This window comes from Nothobranchius furzeri, chromosome 7 (genome assembly GCF_043380555.1).
Source record: "Nothobranchius furzeri strain GRZ-AD chromosome 7, NfurGRZ-RIMD1, whole genome shotgun sequence".
NCBI classification, from domain to species: Eukaryota; Metazoa; Chordata; class Actinopteri; order Cyprinodontiformes; family Nothobranchiidae; genus Nothobranchius; species Nothobranchius furzeri.
In genome coordinates this window covers 26901541-26920579 of record NC_091747.1, presented here as the reverse complement: position 1 = coordinate 26920579, position 19039 = coordinate 26901541, and the positions used below count along the sequence as shown (strand labels likewise).

General features: G+C 43.5%; 1 protein-coding gene across 4 annotated transcripts in view; it reads left to right on the top strand.

The window, feature by feature from the left end:
• ttn.2 (titin, tandem duplicate 2) overlaps positions 1-18233 on the top strand; it is a 215954-nt gene extending 197721 nt beyond the window's left edge. For all 4 annotated transcript variants that reach the window (XM_070552978.1, XM_070552977.1, XM_070552976.1 and 1 more), the window contains 24 exons: positions 36-338; positions 703-1014; positions 1226-1516; positions 1614-1913; positions 2162-2303; positions 2384-2547; positions 2656-2958; positions 4826-5107; positions 5201-5794; positions 5880-6170; positions 6304-6603; positions 6889-7191; positions 7296-7598; positions 7723-7991; positions 8118-8433; positions 8592-8897; positions 9074-9373; positions 9523-10098; positions 10223-10528; positions 10618-11000; positions 11081-11291; positions 11428-17142; positions 17244-17528; positions 17598-18233. In XM_070552978.1, coding sequence (XP_070409079.1) covers positions 36-338; positions 703-1014; positions 1226-1516; positions 1614-1913; positions 2162-2303; positions 2384-2547; positions 2656-2958; positions 4826-5107; positions 5201-5794; positions 5880-6170; positions 6304-6603; positions 6889-7191; positions 7296-7598; positions 7723-7991; positions 8118-8433; positions 8592-8897; positions 9074-9373; positions 9523-10098; positions 10223-10528; positions 10618-11000; positions 11081-11291; positions 11428-17142; positions 17244-17528; positions 17598-17890 — 12848 coding nt within the window. In that variant the 3' untranslated portion in view covers positions 17891-18233. The remainder of the gene's footprint in view (positions 1-35; positions 339-702; positions 1015-1225; positions 1517-1613; positions 1914-2161; positions 2304-2383; positions 2548-2655; positions 2959-4825; positions 5108-5200; positions 5795-5879; positions 6171-6303; positions 6604-6888; positions 7192-7295; positions 7599-7722; positions 7992-8117; positions 8434-8591; positions 8898-9073; positions 9374-9522; positions 10099-10222; positions 10529-10617; positions 11001-11080; positions 11292-11427; positions 17143-17243; positions 17529-17597) is intronic.
• Positions 18234-19039: the final 806 nt, after the last annotated feature.

Here is a 19039-nt window from a genome sequence, read left to right as displayed (position 1 = left end):
GTCTGACTATTATCACCTTTTCTTAACTTTCACAGTTCCACCGAGTCCTCCAACTCGTCCAGATGTGGTCTCTGTGTCAGCCAGTGCCATTAGCATTAAGTGGGAAGTCCCATATGCTGATGGTGGTAGCAAGGTAACAGGCTACTGGATTGAGAAGAAAGAGAGGAACACAATTTTGTGGGTGAGGGAGAACAAACTGCCCTGTTTGGAGTGCAATTACAAAGTGTCCAACCTCATTGAAGGCCTGGAGTATCAGTTCAGAGTTTATGCCATGAACCTCGCTGGACTCAGTAAGGCCAGTGAGGCCTCGAGACCTGTTGTGGCGCTCAATCCAGTTGGTAAGAAAGAAATCTACATGATAAATGCTTCAAATTATGATCCTCTAATTCAGAGCTATTCTGTATTGGACCCAGAGGGCCACCACCTGCAGGCTCTCTGTTTCTCTACACAAACACACCTGGTTTCAAAGCAACTGGTGATTCATAGGGTTCTGAAGAACTAGACAATTTGCTGAAGAGCTGATTCAGTAATTGAATCAGGTGTGTTGGGGCAGGGAAACAGGGCCCTCCAGGGCCATGACTGAATATTCCTGTTCGAAATAATTAAATTAATGTAACTTTGAGCTTAATGAGTTTGTGGAAAAAAAGCTATGATTAAAGTTATGATAACAATGTAAAATAAACACTCCCTTGCCTTTTTCAGATCCTCCTGGTAAACTTGAGATTACAGATATCAGCCGCTCTTCTGTTTCCTTGTGCTGGACCGTGCCATTCAATGATGGAGGCAGTAAGATTGTCGGATACATTGTGGAGAGAAAAGTCTACAGCAGCAATGAGTGGGATGACAATCGTTGGCTCAAGTGCAACTACACCACAATCACAGAGAACTACTTCACAGTCACTAATCTGGGAGAGGGCGATACCTACGAGTACCGTGTCATCGCAAAGAACGCTGCTGGAGTCCACAGTGCGCCGTCGGAGTCAACAGGGCCGGTCACATGCAAGGACGAATACTGTATGTTCATGTTTCTTTTTGACTTTTGGGTTCTTTTTATGCCTTTCATTGTTGGCTATTGTAAAGTTTATTGTGTTTTAGGACAGTGAGCTTACTTTTCTAGAACAACCAGCTTAAGATATTTTGATCATTTTAACAGGTATCATTTGTAAACCATGTACTGCTCAGCTAGTTAACAAAAACCTAAAATGATATCTCTTGTGTGCTTCAGCTCCTCCCAAAGCTGAGCTTGACAGCAAGCTTATTGGGGAGACTGTGACTGTTATGGCTGGCTCTGATGTGGTCCTGGATGGTGCTGTGGGAGGCAAACCAGAACCAACCGTGTACTGGTCAAAGGGAGAAAAGATTTTGGACCTTGGTGAAAAATACTCACTGACATATACCCCTACCAGAGCTATGGCTGTCATCAAGAACTGTGACAGATATGATACTGGCAGATACATCCTCACTGTCAAAAATGCCAACGGAATAAAGACGGCTACGGTCAGCGTGAAAGTCCTCGGTGAGCTGCCACAAAACCTTTCAACTGTAGCCAAGATGAAAAAGGTGTGATATTAAAACACGTTCAGAGAAGCTAACTATTGATTCTTACCTCTCAGACACTCCGGGACCTCCAGCTGATAAGATCATGATCAGCAGAGTAACAGAAGAAAAGTGCACAGTTTCCTGGAAGATTCCCATGGAGGACGGTGGAGACATTGTCAGTCATTACATAGTGGAACGCCGTGAGACTAGTCGCCTTAACTGGGTGGTTATGGAGACAGAGTGCAAGACTTTGTCATGCGTTGTTACCAGGCTGATCAAGAACAATGAGTACATTATCAGAGTCCGAGGAGTCAACAAGTTTGGACCCGGAGTACCTCTGGAGTCTGAGCCGGTCATTGCTAGAAATGCCTACAGTAAGCTGCTAAGTTTGTCTGACTTTTATTTTTTTTAATCAAATTAATTTTTTCCATTAATAAATGTAAGTAGTTCAAGTCTTTTACAGGATCATACATCCTAAATCTAGTTTGTCTTTACATGTTTACTCTGAAGAAAATGTTAACATTATCCAGTTTGAGCGTTTTTAGATTATTTATAAGTCATGAAGTTCATCACCACTATAGAATAGTTTTTATTCTAAGCCTGCCAAACCCTCCTTTCCCAGCCGTTCCCACACCGCCGGGTGCTCCAGAGGCCACAGCTGTAGGCAAGGAGCACATTATCATTGAATGGCTGAAGCCTGAGAGTGATGGAGGCAGCGAAATCAAAAACTACATTGTAGAAAAACGGGAAAAAAGCAGCACCAGGTCAGCAAATGTTCTAAAACAGGTACCACCATTCCCTGCTTTATAAAAGAATCATTTTATCCTGTTGTTCCTTAAACCAGATGGACTCGGGTAAATAGGACTTATACCATCTATGACACCCGTCTGAAGATCTCTGGCCTACTGGAGGGAAGCGAATACCAGTTTAGAGTGACAGCTTCAAACAATGCTGGAGATGGCCAGCCAAGCGATGCATCCCCGTATATCCTCTGTAAAGACCCCACATGTAAGTATTTTTTTCTTGTTACAGTTTTAATTGGATTTCACCCTAACTGACATTTTCAACTGATTAAATGTCAAAGCACAATTAAAACACATTTATGTTTATACTCAGATACCCCAGCTGCTCCATCCATGCCTCGCATCACTGACACGACCAAGCACAGCATCAGCATGACTTGGACGAGGCCAATGTATGATGGTGGCTCTGACGTTACTGGCTACATAGTAGAGATCCTAGAGGAAGGTTCTGAGCAGTGGTACAGAGCCATTGCTAAGCCTCTAAATACCACTGAATATGTGGCCGCTGGCCTGGCAGCCAACAAGAAGTACAGATTCAGAGTCGCTGCCATCAACAACAGTGGTACGGGTGAATTTAGTGAAGCAAGTGCTGAGACTGAGCCACTGGAGCGAATTGGTGAGTTTGTGCCAGTTATTCTAAAAAACTAAAACAGAAAACACTTTCTATAGTCAGTAGTTTCAAACATCTATGTTGTTGTTTTTTTCCCTTTTTTCTGATTCTTATTCATACAGATTAGCAAATGTGTTTCACTTGATCAAAAGAATCAGAAAAAGGAATTAAAAACAACACAGAATTAACTTAAAGAAGAGATCTTCGTATATCCCACTTTTCTTTTTCTAAAAATAAAAACCCATTTTTAAAAATATTCATGAGAGGCTTCCAAATGATAAGCATATTTTTGGAAGATCTTTCAATTATAATAAATTTCAATATTTGATTTCTAAATGTTCAAAGAGTCCAAGTCCAAAGAAAACCTCTGAAAGAAAAGATGACATCAAACTGGCTGCCAGAAAGAACAAAAAGACCTTAGACAGCAAGGACAGCAATGTCAAAATATATATAAAACACACTTTCATATTTTATACCATTTGAAATGTGAGTAGCTGAATGAAAACTGAATTGTGTTTGAATGAAAAGTAAATGTTGGTTTTTAGTAATCCTCCAACTATAGCAGGGGAGTCCAAACCTTTTGGCTCCAAGGCCAAAATCAACAGCTTTAAGTGTATTTGGTCTGTTTTAGTTGTTGTTTGTTGTCCTGAACATTTATTTTTACCATCTTTGTTACGTTCCTACTGTTTGTTATCCAATTTCATTTTCTTTTGTTCTTCATTGTACACAGAGTGATACGGGTTTGTTGTTACCTTTGCTGGCATGTTTTGACCTTTCACTACTGCCTTCGTCAGAGAAACCACCAGATGTTGGTAGCGTCACTTCCTTTTATCCCTGGGCAGAAGAGGACGATATCGCCCTCTGCTGCCCGCGCCCTCTCCGCTGATCACCGTGTCCCATGAGTGCTCCAGGGTGTAAACTCATTCGTCCCTGTTCATTGTCCTGGGTCCACGTCTCCTTATCTCAATTGCTTCTTTGATCATCTTTTGAATTTCTGTTGCTCTGTGTTTATGATCTGTGTGTTCTTCCAGTCCATTATATGATTTCCTCTCGTACAGTGGTCTGTTATGGCTTCCTGCTGCTCTACAAGAGCAGCACGATGCAGAAAACACAATAAAGTAATCAGTCACAACAGACCACTGGTGGTTGCTCTGATGAAGGCAGTAGTGAAACAACAAACAAACACAAACAAACCTTTGTCACTCTGTGTATAATGAAGAACTAAAGAAAATGAAATTTACTTATGTCCGTCATCAGCTTCAAGAAAACCCCTCTAGGTGACTGTCTTCTGTAAAATTTGCCATATTTTGTCAAAGTCTCTAAAGGATCCTAACAAGTCAACCTGACAATAAAAGTCAGGGCTTGTGGTCAAATTTACTATGAAATTAAAGTGGCACTTCTGATAATATCATCACCACAAAGTAACACTTATAACACCATCAAACAGTACAGTACAGTAAATAAGCTATACTGCTGCATTGTTGTCCACTCATTAGCCATTGAGTATATCCTGTTTTAATTTCATCTGCTTCACTCCCGCCTGCTTTTGTTTACTATTTTACATTTTGATCAGATGTAACCTTTGACATTTAAAAAAGATTTTTATTCACCGGAATATAAAAAGCTTGTGGCTTGGAAAAAGTTTTGTTAATCTTCAAAGGCAGTTGAGAGTCACACAGAATCACTCCGAGGCCCACAAGTGGCCCTTGGGCTGTCTGATTAACTGCCTTCCACCCTGTACAAAGTAAACTTGCCATTGTTTCTATTTTTCATTTAACCTTTATTTAACCAGGAACGGTCCCATTAAGATTAATAACCTCTTTTCCAAGGGAGTCCTGTTATCGTGACATTATACTGTGATCCATCTGTTTAGAAATGCCTGATCTGGAGCTAGCTGAAGACATCAAGAAGACTGTGTGTCTGCGTGCCGGTGGTACCCTACGTCTGTTGGTGTTTGTAACCGGTCGACCAGCACCAGTAATTGCTTGGAGAAAGACGGGTGTGGAACTTCAAAATCGCGGCTACATCGAGACCACCGACAGTTACACTTCGCTTATGGTGGAGAAGGTTAATCGCTATGACTCTGGAAAATATGTAGTAGAGGCAGAAAATCCATCCGGCAAAAAGACAGCCACCATCCTGGTTAAAGTCTATGGTATGTTCTATAAAACTCAGTCCTCACAGATAATTTCATTTCGCTAATAATTTTACATGTATTGAATATATATGATGCTGCTTTCTCGTTTAGACACTCCTGGTCCTCCAGGTTCAGTCAGAGTGAAAGACTACACCAAAGAATCTGTTGTTATCACCTGGGATGTGCCAACCATTGATGGTGGTGCTCATGTCAGCAATTACATTGTAGAGAGGCGTGAAGCTAACATGAAGTCATACAAGACTGTCACCACGGAGTGCAGGAAAACCTTGTTGAGGATCACAGGCTTAGAAGAAGGTGTGTACTACTTCTTCAGAGTCCTGCCTGAGAACATCTATGGTGTTGGGGAGCCTTGTGAGACAGCAGAACCTGTGCTGGTGTGTGAAGTACCATCAGTGCCCATGGATCTTAATATCATTGATGTCACCAAGAACTCTGTGAGTCTACACTGGGATAAACCATTGCACGACGGAGGCAGCAGGCTGACAGGATACATCATTGAGGCCTGTAAAGTGGGTTCTGACAGGTGGAGTGCTGTAGCCACAGTCAAAGCTTCAGTCACCCAACACACGATCCAGTCTCTGACAGAAAATGACCAGTACCTGTTCAGAATCCGTGCCACCAATAGCAGGGGAGCCAGTGAGGCAATGGACATCATCACTCCAGTCACGATTCAGGAAAACAAGGGTGAGTCATCACAGAGTCATGGAAAGTATCAGTCATCTCTGGAATCTAACTGGAAAAGCATTAAACTTCATTGTGTGTATTTCAGAAATGCCCAAGATTGACATGACCAGCATTCCTCAAAAAATAATCCATGTGCACCGAGGCAAGCCTATTGATCTTAACATCCCTATTAAGGCCAAACCACAGCCTGTCTGCTCCTGGTACTTTGGTGGTGTTAAGCTGAAAGACAGCCTGGACCGCATCAAGATAGACAGTAACGGCAAATCTACTCACCTCGTAATCCGTGACACCACCATTAATGACACTGGAAACTACACACTAGAGGTGAAAAATTCCATTGGCATGGCAACGGAGGTTATCAAAGTTATCATCCTTGGTAAGGAGACTTCGTTTTTCTGTCGTATCTTACTCACTAGAGAGCCCCAAAATGAGAAGTGTTAAGAATGTGTGAAATTAAATGGTTTGCCATAATGTTCAAGGTTTTTTGAAGTCTTGTTTTTTCTGCGTAGACAAACCTGGTGTCCCAGTTGGTCCAGTTAAGATTGAGGAGGTTGATGGTGTATCAGTTACTGTTACCTGGGAACCTCCAGAGAAAGATGGTGGTGCTAATGTCAGTGGCTATGTGGTGGAACAACGTAATGCCCACCATCCAGGCTGGACCACAGTCTCAGAATCAGTGACCAGGCCATGCTTCAAGTTCACTAGGCTATCAGAAGGAACAGAGTATGTTTTCCGTGTCGCTGCCATGAATCGCTTTGGTGTTGGTGGATTCCTGCAGTCTGAGGTGGTTGAGTGCAAGAGCCCCAAGAGTGAGTTCATCAAATTATTGTCTGTACATTTGGGTCTTTAACTGACCTGATTCATTGTTTAAGTATTCTTTTTTTCTAACCCTAACCCACAAATCAATTAAACCCTTCCAACCCTGTAAAGGCATGCAGCCATAGTGATTTTTCTGTTCAAGGCACAGAAATCATGTCATATACAAAAATTATTTCATTTTCATGCAATGGCAATTACTATTTCTAATGTCCTTCAAATTTTCCATATGACTTCCTGCCTCACAGTCAACATTTTTTTTGTTGTTTTCTGTAAAGCCATCCCTGGACCTCCAAGTCAGCCAGAGATAATTGATGTTAGCCATGAGGGCATGACTCTGACCTGGCAACCACCTGTGGACAATGGTGGCTCTACTATTGCAGGCTACATCATAGAACGTAAAGAAGCTAATTCGGACAGGTGGCTGAGAATCAATAAGAACCCTGTCACCATGACCAGGTATCGTTCCTCTGGACTAATTGAGGGCTTGGAATATGAGTTCCGTATTACTGCCATCAACTCCAGAGGAACTGGCAAACCTAGTGCACCTTCTGCTACCACTGTTGCTATGGACCCCATAGGTACGTGACATAAATCTCAGTTCATTTTTTAGATCAAATATTTTAGAATAATCCAACAAGATGTGTCCGTGTGTGAACAATGTCTCTCTTTTACTGTTAAATAGAACCTCCAGGTCCTCCAATTGACCCCAAAGTTACAGACGCCACAAGGACTTCAGTGTCATTGGCCTGGCTACCACCTAAAGAAGAGGGTGGCTCAGTTGTAAGTGGCTATTTGATTGAAATGCAGAAGGTGGACCAGGTAGAATGGACGCTTTGCAACACCACGCCCACCAAGATGTGCGAGTATACTCTCACCCATATGCCCCAGGGTGCAGAGTACAAATTCAGGGTCATAGCCTGCAATGCTGGTGGTTCTGGAGAACCTGCAGAAATTCCTGGAGTGGTTAAAGTCCAGGAGATGCTTGGTATGAGAACAAATTCTCATCACTTACAGACTAATTAAATTAAATTTAATCAGATGTCTCGTTTTATATTGTGCTGCTAATTTGTAGATGATTCATTTGATGAAAACAAATCTGTCTTCCTCAGGTTATCCTGACTATGAGCTTGAACGTCAGTATGAGGAAGGCTATGTGGTGCGACAGGGCGGAGTCATCCATCTGTCCATACCCATTAAGGGTAAACCTATCCCAACTGTGAAGTGGACAAAAGATGGTCGTGATATTGCTCATCGCGCCATGATTGCCACCCATGATGACATCACTGAGTTGGTCATCAAAGATGCGCACAGGGATGACACTGGTACTTATGACTTGGTGCTGGAAAACAAATGTGGTAGGAAGGCCGTTTACATCAAGGTGAGCATGCTGGCAGATTAAGCTAAAGTGTGATTATAGTGTGATATAATTACCTGAAGTAATTGAGATGAGCCTAAAATATTCAGTTAATTATACTTGAAAAAACTATTTGCCTTCCATCTCCAGGTCAAGGTGATTGGTCGCCCTGACCCCCCAGAAGGGCCCCTAGAATTTGATGACATTCAGGCCAGATCAGTCCGGGTTAGCTGGAGACCCCCATCAGATGATGGCGGTTCTGATGTCCTGGGTTACATTGTGGAAAGACGAGAAGTACCAAAGGCAGCCTGGTACACAGTGGATGCTCGGGTTATAGAGACCTCTTTGGTGGTTAAGGGCCTGAAAGAGAACGTAGAGTACCACTTCAGGGTCTTTGCTGAGAACCAGTTTGGTGTTAGCAGATCTCTCAAATCAGAGGAATCTGTTTTACCAAAGACACCTCTTTGTAAGTAATATTTCTCAAATTCTTTTTACATTTTAAATCCAAGTTACTGTGATGTGATTTCAAATTTTTTAACAAACTTACCATATATCTGCAATGGTGACGTTTGTGAATATAAAGGGGTTAAAAGTTGGTTTCACTGATAACATGCTTTATCACAGGTCCGCCTGAGCCACCCAGCAACCCACCAGAGATCATGGATGTCACCAAGACCACAATCTCTGTGTCATGGGCTCGACCCCGCGATGATGGTGGATCTCGTGTAACAGGATACTATGTAGAACGAAGAGAGGTTTCAACAGAGAAATGGGTCCGTCACAACAAGACCCACATCACCACCACTATGTTCAACGTCACTGGTCTTATACCCAATGCAGAGTACATGTTTCGAGTGGTGGCCCAAAACGACATTGGGCAGAGTGAACCTGGTCCTGCGTCAGAGCCTGTGGTCTGCAAAGATCCATTTGGTGTGTAGCATTACTGATGTTTATTTTTGAATGACTATGATCAAATGAAATATGAAGAAGAGCATTTTGGAGTAGATGAAGTTATTTTGTATTGAACTAAATCAAAAATTGATATTACATCTTTTAAAGAAAACGTTTTCTGAAAGAATTAATTCTTGTTGTTTTATCTCCTGTAGACAAACCTAGCCAGCCAGGAGAGATTGATATAATCTCTGTCACTAAAGATAGCATTACCATACACTGGCTCAGGCCTGAGCATGATGGTGGCAAAGAGATCCTGGGTTACTGGATCGAGTACAGGGAAGCTGGAGAGAGTGCTTGGAAGAAATGCAACAAGGAACGCTCCAAGGATCGCCAGTTCACCATGGGTGGCTTAATGGAGTCTACCGAGTATGAGTTCAGAATCTTTGCTGAAAATGAGACAGGACTCAGCCGACCTCGTCGCACACCAATGGGCATCAAGACCAAGCTAAGCGGTGAGCTGCTGCTGCTGCTTCATGGAACTTCTGTCAAGCTGTCAGGCAACAGTTCTAACCACTGCACAGCCATACAGAAACAAAATAGTCAATTTTCCAGTCTATTTATTTTTTGGTTTTAATTTTTATTGAATTTTGTTTTCCTGCAGTTGGTGAAGCTCCAGCCTTGAAAGAAGAAATGCAGGATGTTACCACGAAGCTTGGCGAGTCTGGCACTCTAACATGTGGAATCGTTGGAAGACCTCTCCCTGAGATCAAGTGGTATCGTTATGGCAAGGAACTGATCCAAAGCCGCAAGTACAAAATGAGCTCAGATGGCCGTAACCACTCCCTCACCATTCTAACAGAGGAGCAGGAAGATGAGGGCTTGTACACCTGCAGAGCCATCAATGAGGCCGGAGAGATGGAGACTAGTGGCAAACTGCGCTTGCAAGCACCACCTGAGTTCCACCCTGGCTTCCCTCTAAAGGAGAAGTACTTTGCTGGGGCTGGTACCAGTCTTCGACTCCATGTTGTCTACATTGGTCGTCCCATCCCCCAGATTATGTGGTTTTATGGCAAGAAACCTCTGAATTCATCTGAGAATGTGGTCATTGAAAACACAGAAAGCTACACCCACCTTGTGGTGAGAAATGTACAGCGAAAAACCAATGCAGGTCGCTACAAGGTGCAGCTCAGTAATGTGTTTGGAACTATTGACACTGTACTGAGAGTGGAAATCCAAGGTGAATCATACTGCAGTGATGAACAAACATTTCCAGTATTTGCATATTTTCTCACTAATGGTTTTAGGCAGCAAATATACAAATATATGAAAACACATAAGTGATTCTCATTTGCTGTTTCTAGACAAACCTTGCATCCCTGAGGGCCCTATTATTGTTGAAGCCCTGCTCAAGAGTTCAGTTGTTATCAGCTGGAAGGCTCCTAAGGATGATGGTGGGTCTATCATCACCAACTACTTAGTGGAGAAACGTGAGGCCAAAGAAGGCGAACAGTGGCACATGGTGTCGTCCTCTGTTTCTGGTACCACCTGCCGTGTCCCCAACCTGATAGAGAATGCTGGCTACTACTTCAGAGTCTCTGCCCAGAATCAGTATGGTGTCAGTGAGCCTCTGGAGATCCCATCAGTGGTCATTGTTAAGAGTCCATATGGTATATAAGTTTCACTTTTAAATTCTGGTAAATACATAGCACAAGTGAAGTATTAGAGCTTTTTACTAACATTGTCGTTGTCTTCTCAGATAAACCTGGTGTCCCACAGCAGCCCTTCATTATCAGTGCCACCAAAGACTCCTGTGTTGTCTGCTGGAAGCCTCCAAGCAGTGATGGTGGAGCAAAAATTACCAGTTATTACCTTGAGAAACGTGAAAAGAAGCAGAACAAATGGATGTCGGTCACAACCAAGCCAATTGAACAGGCCAGCTATGAAGTCAAAGGCCTGATTGAGGGCTTTGAGTATGAGTTCCGTGTCAAATGTGAGAACATTGGAGGCGAGAGTGACTGGAGTGACATCTCTGAACCCATTATTCCCAAGTCGGAACAATCCCCACGTGCTCCTGCATTCAGGGAGGAGATCAGAGACATGACTGTCAAATACCAAGCCAATGCCACCTTTGTCACCAAGGTACTGTAACATGCTCTCTAATTATTTTTGTTTGTTACTTTCTGTGAGTAATTGACTTTTTTTACTGTTTCAATAACAAGGTTGTGGGATATCCAAAGCCTGTAGTTAAATGGTATTGCAGTGGGAAGGAGATCCTGGCAGATGGAACAAAGATAAAAGCACAAGAGTTCAAGGGTGGCTATTACCAGCTTGTCATCACCACAGCTGATGAGAGTGATGCAGGAGAATACCAAATCAGAGCTACCAATGCTTCAGGATCTATCTCTACAACAGCCGTTCTCGACGTGGAAGGTAACTGTCACATATGGGAATATTTACTAATAATTTGTAAATTCCTACAATTATGAAGTGGTTCCCTCTGTCACTGCACCTGGTAAAATGTGAAAGTCAAATTTCAAATGATTAAATTTGTTCCTTTTAATTTCAGTCCCTGCCAAAATCTACCTACCTAAAGAGCTTCAGGGAATGGGAGCAGTTCACGCTGTACGTGGTGATCACATAACCATCAAGATTCCCATCTCTGGAAAACCTGAGCCAGCAATCACTTGGCAAAAGGGTCAGGAGATCCTATCAAACTCCCCTTATCACCAAGTGATTACTACCAGGTCCTCCACCTCCTTGGTGTTCCAGAAGGGAGTACAGAGGAGGGATACTGGCTACTACATTATTACTGCAAAGAACAGATTTGGATCAGACAAGCAAACCATTGAGGTAAATGTGGTAGATATTCCTGACTCTCCAAAGGGACTTTTGGTTAGCGACATCGCACGGGATTCTATAAGCCTAACCTGGGAACCCCCTGCAAATGATGGCGGCAGCGACATAATTGGTTACATTGTTGAGAAGTGTCCAACCACTGCTGACAGGTGGATCCGTGCAGGTCAAACTACTGACTGCAACATCACCATAATCAACATATTTGGAAAAACCAAATACCAGTTCCGTGTTATAGCAGAAAACCAGTTTGGCCAAAGTCCTCCATCTGTGCCAACTGAACCTCTCACCACAAAAGAAGACAAGTCTGTCATCAGAAATTATGATGAAGAAGTAGATGAAGCCAGAGAGATCACTAAAGTGGAGGCTCAATTTTACAAAGTCAAGGAGCTGTCCTCTAAGTATATCATCTCAGAGGAACTTGCTCGCTGTCAGTTTGGAGTTGTTCACCGATGTGTGGAAATTGCTACAAAGAAGACCTTTATGGCCAAGTTCATCAAAGTCAAAGGAACTGACCGCGAGTTGGTGCTCAGGGAAATTGAAGCCCTTAATGTTGCAAGACATAAGAATATAATCTATCTGCATGAATTCTTTGAAAGTATGGAAGAAATTATCCTGATCTTTGAATTCATCTCTGGAGTTGACATCTTCGAGCGTCTTGGCACAAGCAACTTTGAACTTACAGAACAGGAGATTGTCCGCTATCTCAGACAAGTCTGCTCTGCTCTCAAGTTCCTGCACAGCCATAACTTTGGCCACTTTGACATCCACCCAGCCAACATTGTCTACACCACAAGGAGAAGTACGGACATAAAGATTGTTGAAATGGGACAGTCGAGGTTGCTGGTACCAGGAGAAAACATTAGGATGCTGTTTTCAGCTCCAGAGTACTATGCCCCAGAAGTTCACCGTCATGATCTGGTCACAACAGCAACTGATATGTGGTCTGTTGGTGTTATGGCATATGTTCTGCTCAGTGGCCTTAATCCATTTGTTGCAGAGTCCACAACAAAGATGATTGAAAACATCTCGACTTGTGAGTATGTCTTTGATGCGGAAGCATTTAAGGACATTAGCTTGGAGGCTATGGACTTTATAGACAGACTTTTAGTCAAAGACAGAAAGCTCCGTATGACTGCTCATGAAGCTCTGGAACACCCATGGCTCAAGATGAAAATTGAGCAAGTCAGTAACAGTGCCATCAAGACATTGAGACACAGAAGATATTATCAGTCTCTAATGAAGAGAATCGATACTATAGTGTCAGCAGCTCGAGTGGCATACGGAGGTGCCTTCAGAAACCAGAAAGGACTGGCTGTTGGTAAAGTGAAGATTGGAACAGACTACCATGGCCTCCGTGCTGGCCCTGTTATGCACAGCTCAGCTGAGGAAGGTGGTTATGTTAGATTTACCTGTAGCATTGTCAACTACGACAAGAGCACTCAGGTGTCATGGTACTTTGGCAACCGTCAGTTACACACTAGCTCTAAATATGAGATCTCATACAGCAATGGTTTTGCTAGTATTTATGTAAAGGACATTGAAGAGAGTGATAACGGTGTCTACAGATGCAAAGTGGTGAGTGATGATGGAGAGGACAGTTCCTGTGGAGAACTCTTTGTAGAAACCGTGAGGGACATCAGAGAACACTACATGAGCCGCTCCATCAAGAAGCTGAGGAGGAGGGTCGACAAAACAAAACTCCTGCAGAGGCCACCAGAGTTCACTTTGCCTCTCTACAATCGCACTGCTTACATTGGTGAAGACGTTCGATTTGGTGTCACCATCACTGTTCATCCAGAGCCCCGTGTAACATGGCTTAAAAATGGAGAAAGAATCGAGGTTGATGACAGCAAGTACACATTCACCTGTGATAAAGGCCTGTATCAACTCATGATTCACAACCTCGATGTGAGAGATGATGCTGAATACACAGTCATGGCTGACAACAGGTTTGGAGAAGACAGCTGCAAGGCTCGTCTTACTGTGATACCTCATCCTGTAATGGAAGAAACTATGAGACCGATGTTCAAACGTTTGCTGGCTAATGCTGAATGCACTGAGGGAGAGAGTGTCCGCCTTGAGCTCAGAGTTTCAGGGCTTCCAACTCCTACATTACAATGGGAAAAGGATGGACAACCACTACAGTTTGGTCCCAAAGTTGCCGTTATAGAGCAGGACATTGATCATCACATTCTCTACATCAGAGAGACGCTGCTTGAGGACTCTGGTGTGTACAAAGTTACAGCAACCAACTCTGCTGGCATCACAAGTTGCCAGGCTACTCTGAAAGTGGACCGCCTTACTTACACAAGAAGAGAATATAAAAGCGAAGAGGAAAAGTACTGGCACATACAGAAACAAATAGAAAAGACTAACAAAATGGCTCAACATATCGCAGCTACTGAGGAGCTTGTGCCTCTTAACCCCACAGCACAAGAAGCTCTCAAATTAGCTGCAGAAGTGTACAAACCTGCAGTAAGCACCAAGAACATTGAGGGTGAGTTTGACATCACAGAGGAAAAAACAGAGACCAAAAAGCTGGAAGAAGAGAGAAGGATCTTCTTACCCTATGAAATTCCAGAGCCTGTGATCCATGATCCCAAATCTCTAGATGAAGACAAAGCTATTAAGCAGTTTGTGCCTCTGTCTGACATGAAGTGGTATCACAAGCTAAGAGATCAGTATGAGGTTCCAGAAAGAACTGAGAGGATTGTGCAGAAGAGGCAGAGGCGTATTCGTCTGTCCAGGTGGGAGCAGTTCTATGTTGTGCCACTCCCCAGGATAACTGATCAATACAGACCAAGGTGGCGTATTCCCAAACTAACACTGGATGATTTAGAGACTGTTAGACCAGCACGCCGCTCACCCTCCCCTGAGTCTGAAGCCTCTTTTAGATCTAGAAGAAAATCTCTGGGTGACCTCAGTGATGAAGATTTGCTGATGCCTGTGGACGATTACCTCACCAGGAGAAAATCTGAGGAGAAAATGATGCTGGAGGATGAACTGGAGCTTGGCTTTTCAGCCTCTCCTGCAGGCAGCCCCATCCGTATCACGCGACACGTTGCGGAACATGAGGAAAGGAGACTTGAAATTGGACACAAGGCTACAGAGGTGGCCGAGACAAAGAAGAAACACACTATTTCTCAGTTAATGAGAAGGAGAAGGTCACTGTCTCCCACTTACATTGAGCTAATGCGTCCGGTCTCAGAGCTGATCAGACCGCAACGTGCCAGGCTTCCTGTCGAAACAGAAGGAGAGAATGTGGAACGAAGGTCTCCCACTCCAGAGAGGACTCGTCCTCGTTCACCAAGTCCCATCAGATCAGTGGAGAGGTCATCCCGTTCCTCCTCTAGGTTTGAGCGGTCAGCCCGCTTTGACATCATGTCCCGCTATGAAGCCAGAAAAGCTGCTTTGAAATCTGAAAGGAAATATCAGGTTGTCAGTCAGGCACCTTTCAGCCTTGACCATGCTCCTCGTGTAACTGTCAGAATGCGTTCTCATCGCATACCAGTTGGTCAAGACACCAAGTTCACTCTAAATATTCAAGCAAAGCCAGAAGCTGAAGTCAACTGGTTCCATAATGGAAGCGCAATCTCAGAAAGCAGTGAAAAGTACATATTCACAAACATGAGTGGTGTGTTGTCCATCACTATTCTGGACTGTCAGGAAGACGACAGTGGCACATATCGATGTGTGTGTTCCAACTCAAAGGGAGAAGCATCTGACTATGCTACGCTTGAGGTGTCAGGATGTGGCTACACCACATTTTCTTCATATCGCAGGGATGAAGAAGTACCTAAAACATTCGTCCCTCAAGTTAATCGGATTGACCATTATCACACCACACACTTTAAAACTGGCTACACCTCCCAAACTCACCTTGAAGTGGAAGAAAGTAAGTCAGAATTAACAGAAACACATGAGGTTGTCACGCGGGAACAACTTGGAGCTTCTGCTGAGAGATATGACTCATCTATCAAGTATGCCTCAGCTGAATACCTCTCATCAAGTTCTTCATACTCATCTGAAAGGTTTTCTTTGATGGGGAAACATACTGCATCTGAGGCTAAGCTGGAATTATCTACAAGCAAAGCTGACCAGGTTTTGGTTCACAAAGAGAAACCTTCTAATCCAGCCAAGTTCCTCACTAAACCACTGTCTGTGACTGTTACGGAGGGAGAGACAGCCAGGTTCTCTTGTGACATTGATGGAGAACCTTCCCCTACCACAACATGGCTACATGAGAATAAAATCATTGTATCCTCTCATTCTATCCAGGTCTCAACTACCCAGTACAAATCAAGCCTGGAGATCTCCTCTGTTAAATCCTCTGATGAGGGCAATTACACGGTAGTGGTAGAGAACTCAGCAGGTCGACAGGAGGCTCACTTCACACTGACAATCCACAGGCCAGCGCCTAAAGAAGAAGTTAAAGCCATTAAATCCCCTGAGCCTACTAGAAAGACCACGCCGAGTATTGCATCACCTAAGCCTTCAGCCACATCACCTGCTCCCTCAATCACATCCCCCACTCCCAGTGTTAAGTCACCAGAGCCTAGTGTGAAATCCCCCGAACCTAGTGTAGCATCTCCTGTCTCTTCCATGAAGACTCCAAGTCTAAAGTCCCCCGAACCAGGCATAACCTCTCCAGTTCCAGGGGTGAAGTCACCAGCACCAAGTGTTAAGTCTCCTGAACCAGAGGAAATTAAGTCCTCAAAGACTGTGAAATCCCCAGAGCCACCAGCCCCATCTCCTGCACGTGGCTTAAAATCACCTATTCCTGGTGTAAAATCTCCTGAACCAGAAGGAATTAAGTCACCACGTGGTATAAAATCTCCCGAACCTAGACAAGGTCTTAAATCTCCAGAGACTGCAGGATCCAAAACACCAAAAGGTTTTAAGTCCCCAGAACCTGCTGGAATCAAAACTCCCAAAGGCATCAGGTCCCCGGAACCATCTGGTATCAAATCACCAAGGGCCTTAAAATCTCCTGAGCCCGAAGGATTAAAATCACCTACAAGAGTAAAATCTCCTCCTCCAATCATGTCCCCCAAGCGGGTTGTTTCTCCTCCCACTGTAAAATCGCCAGTCCCCAAACCTCCTAAAGTTCTGAGTCAGCTAACAGCTGAGGCCTGTGAGGGTTCAGTCAGGATATCCTGCGTCTGTGAAAGTAGTGTCAGGGAAGTGACATGGTACATGAATGGGAAGAGGCTTTCACAGAGCAACCACTTTGAGATGCACTACTTGGAGGGTTCTTGCAGTCTTCTGATCCATGACCTGACAGAGAGTGATAAGGGAGAGTACACCTGTGAGATGACCTCAGAAGGAGGAATATCCAAGTCCTCCTTCTCCTTCACTGGACAGGCGTTTCAGTCTGTACAAAGCAAGGTCACCGCCTACTGTGAGAAGCAAGTAGCACATAAAGGTGAGAATTTCCTCATAGATGATTTATATTTAAAATAATCTTAATTTTTGACTATTTTCAAAAGTTTGCTTCCCTTATGATGCCAATGTAACTTTCAACAGGAACTATGATGAGAAGTCACCAGCAGTCCTCAGTTAGCTCATCCCTGATGACCAAGAAAGAAGTTCACACAGTGGAGGAGTCTTCGTCATTTTCCTCTGCACACCAGACAATGATGTCATCTATGATGGAGTCCAGCTCCTTCAGCAGCATGGCAGCTGAGATGAAGTTTGAGACAATGTCCATGTCCAGCATGTCCTCCATGGCATCTGAAACATATGCCATGAGCTCCAGCAGCCTCACAGAGATGGCATCACACATGGAGGAATCCTCACTGAGAGCCCTTGGTAAGAAAAGAAGCCATTTCATAGATATGCTTCTTTTTGTTCCAAATAACTGAAACGTGCTGGTTTTAGGTTCTGCTCCAAGAATCGAAGCCCTACCAGAGGACATCAGTGTTGAACCAGGCAAAGTTCTAACCGTTGCCTGTGCCTTTTCTGGTGAAGCCAAAACCATTGAGTGGTCCCGTAGTGGTAAAGCCATTGAGGTGACCTCTGGTGGACGATTTCACATTGAAACCACTGATGACCTGACTACCCTCATCATCACTGGAGTAAAGGAAGAGGACACTGGTGCTTATACCCTCAAATTATCTAATGAACTTGGATCTGATACAGCGACGGTTCATATTAGCATTCGATCCGTGTAAGACAAATTTATTGATTCTAAATGTTCCCCTCCCCCTTTTCCATGCCTTTTCATTTATTAACTAAACAAAGTAGTTTACTTGATAAAGATCAGGTATATTCTTGTAAATATGAACTATTTTTGTACCAAACTTGACATTATTTGTGCCAGACTAAAGTCTAAAGATGTAAAGTGTGCCATATTGGATAACATTGACTTAAGATGTTTGATCCATTTTTCTGTGACATGTACATAATGTATATAGCCGAATATACCGGTTATGGGAAATGTATGCATTGTTATTTATGACAATATGAACTGAAACTTAATGAAACTAAATGTAGTTTACAGGAGAAAGTTTCTACGGGAACGAATACCCTGTTTAACTGAGAAACTAAACTCTGTGCCTCAACGAGAAGTTGAAGACGTAAGATTGCCTCAACAGGTAGAGAGGCTCCCTGTTGATGTTACTTCAACCAGAGACAAATCATGTGCACCGCTGATATAGAAAAACAAGCGGTGCTGAAGAATTGTAACAGGAGCGTGAGAACCTGAGTTCTGTTTGCATCTACCCTCATGTAAGCAGAACAACTGGATCTCGCACTCTGACTGAATGTGTCATATGCCATTTTTATGACAAGCTCACAGTGCAAGCGGCCTGCACTGCCTGGGCACAAGAGTTGTTTTTGTTTGGTGCTCTGCTTCTGGCAAATGACCGCTGGCTCAGGCGCTCAACGTGTTCCATCAACCTGGCTTAGACGTCCTCTAGTGTTTATTTGCAGAAGCAGAGCTGCCTCTTGGAGGGGTGCAGTGTGTTTGTGTGTTAGTTTTTAGAAGTTCATTTGTCAGTCTAACAGGGTGGCACCATGGACAAGAACAGCTGCAGAGCCAACTCCCGCTGCTCTGAGAAACAAGTCTGTCCACTATGCTTAGTGGTCATCTTGCACTTTGTTAGACTGATGTTACAGTTTTAGGTTTGATTAACTTTGCAACCTCCTTGAGTTTTTCTCCAGTTATTAAACAGAGCATGATCATCAGCAAAACTGGAAGCTTCTGTTTGTTTATCGCATCATAAATATACACATGAACGTAAAATATACATATTTACTGGCACATTCAAAAACAACTTTTCAAACACACTTACCTCAACATTATCCAACTTTTCCATTGA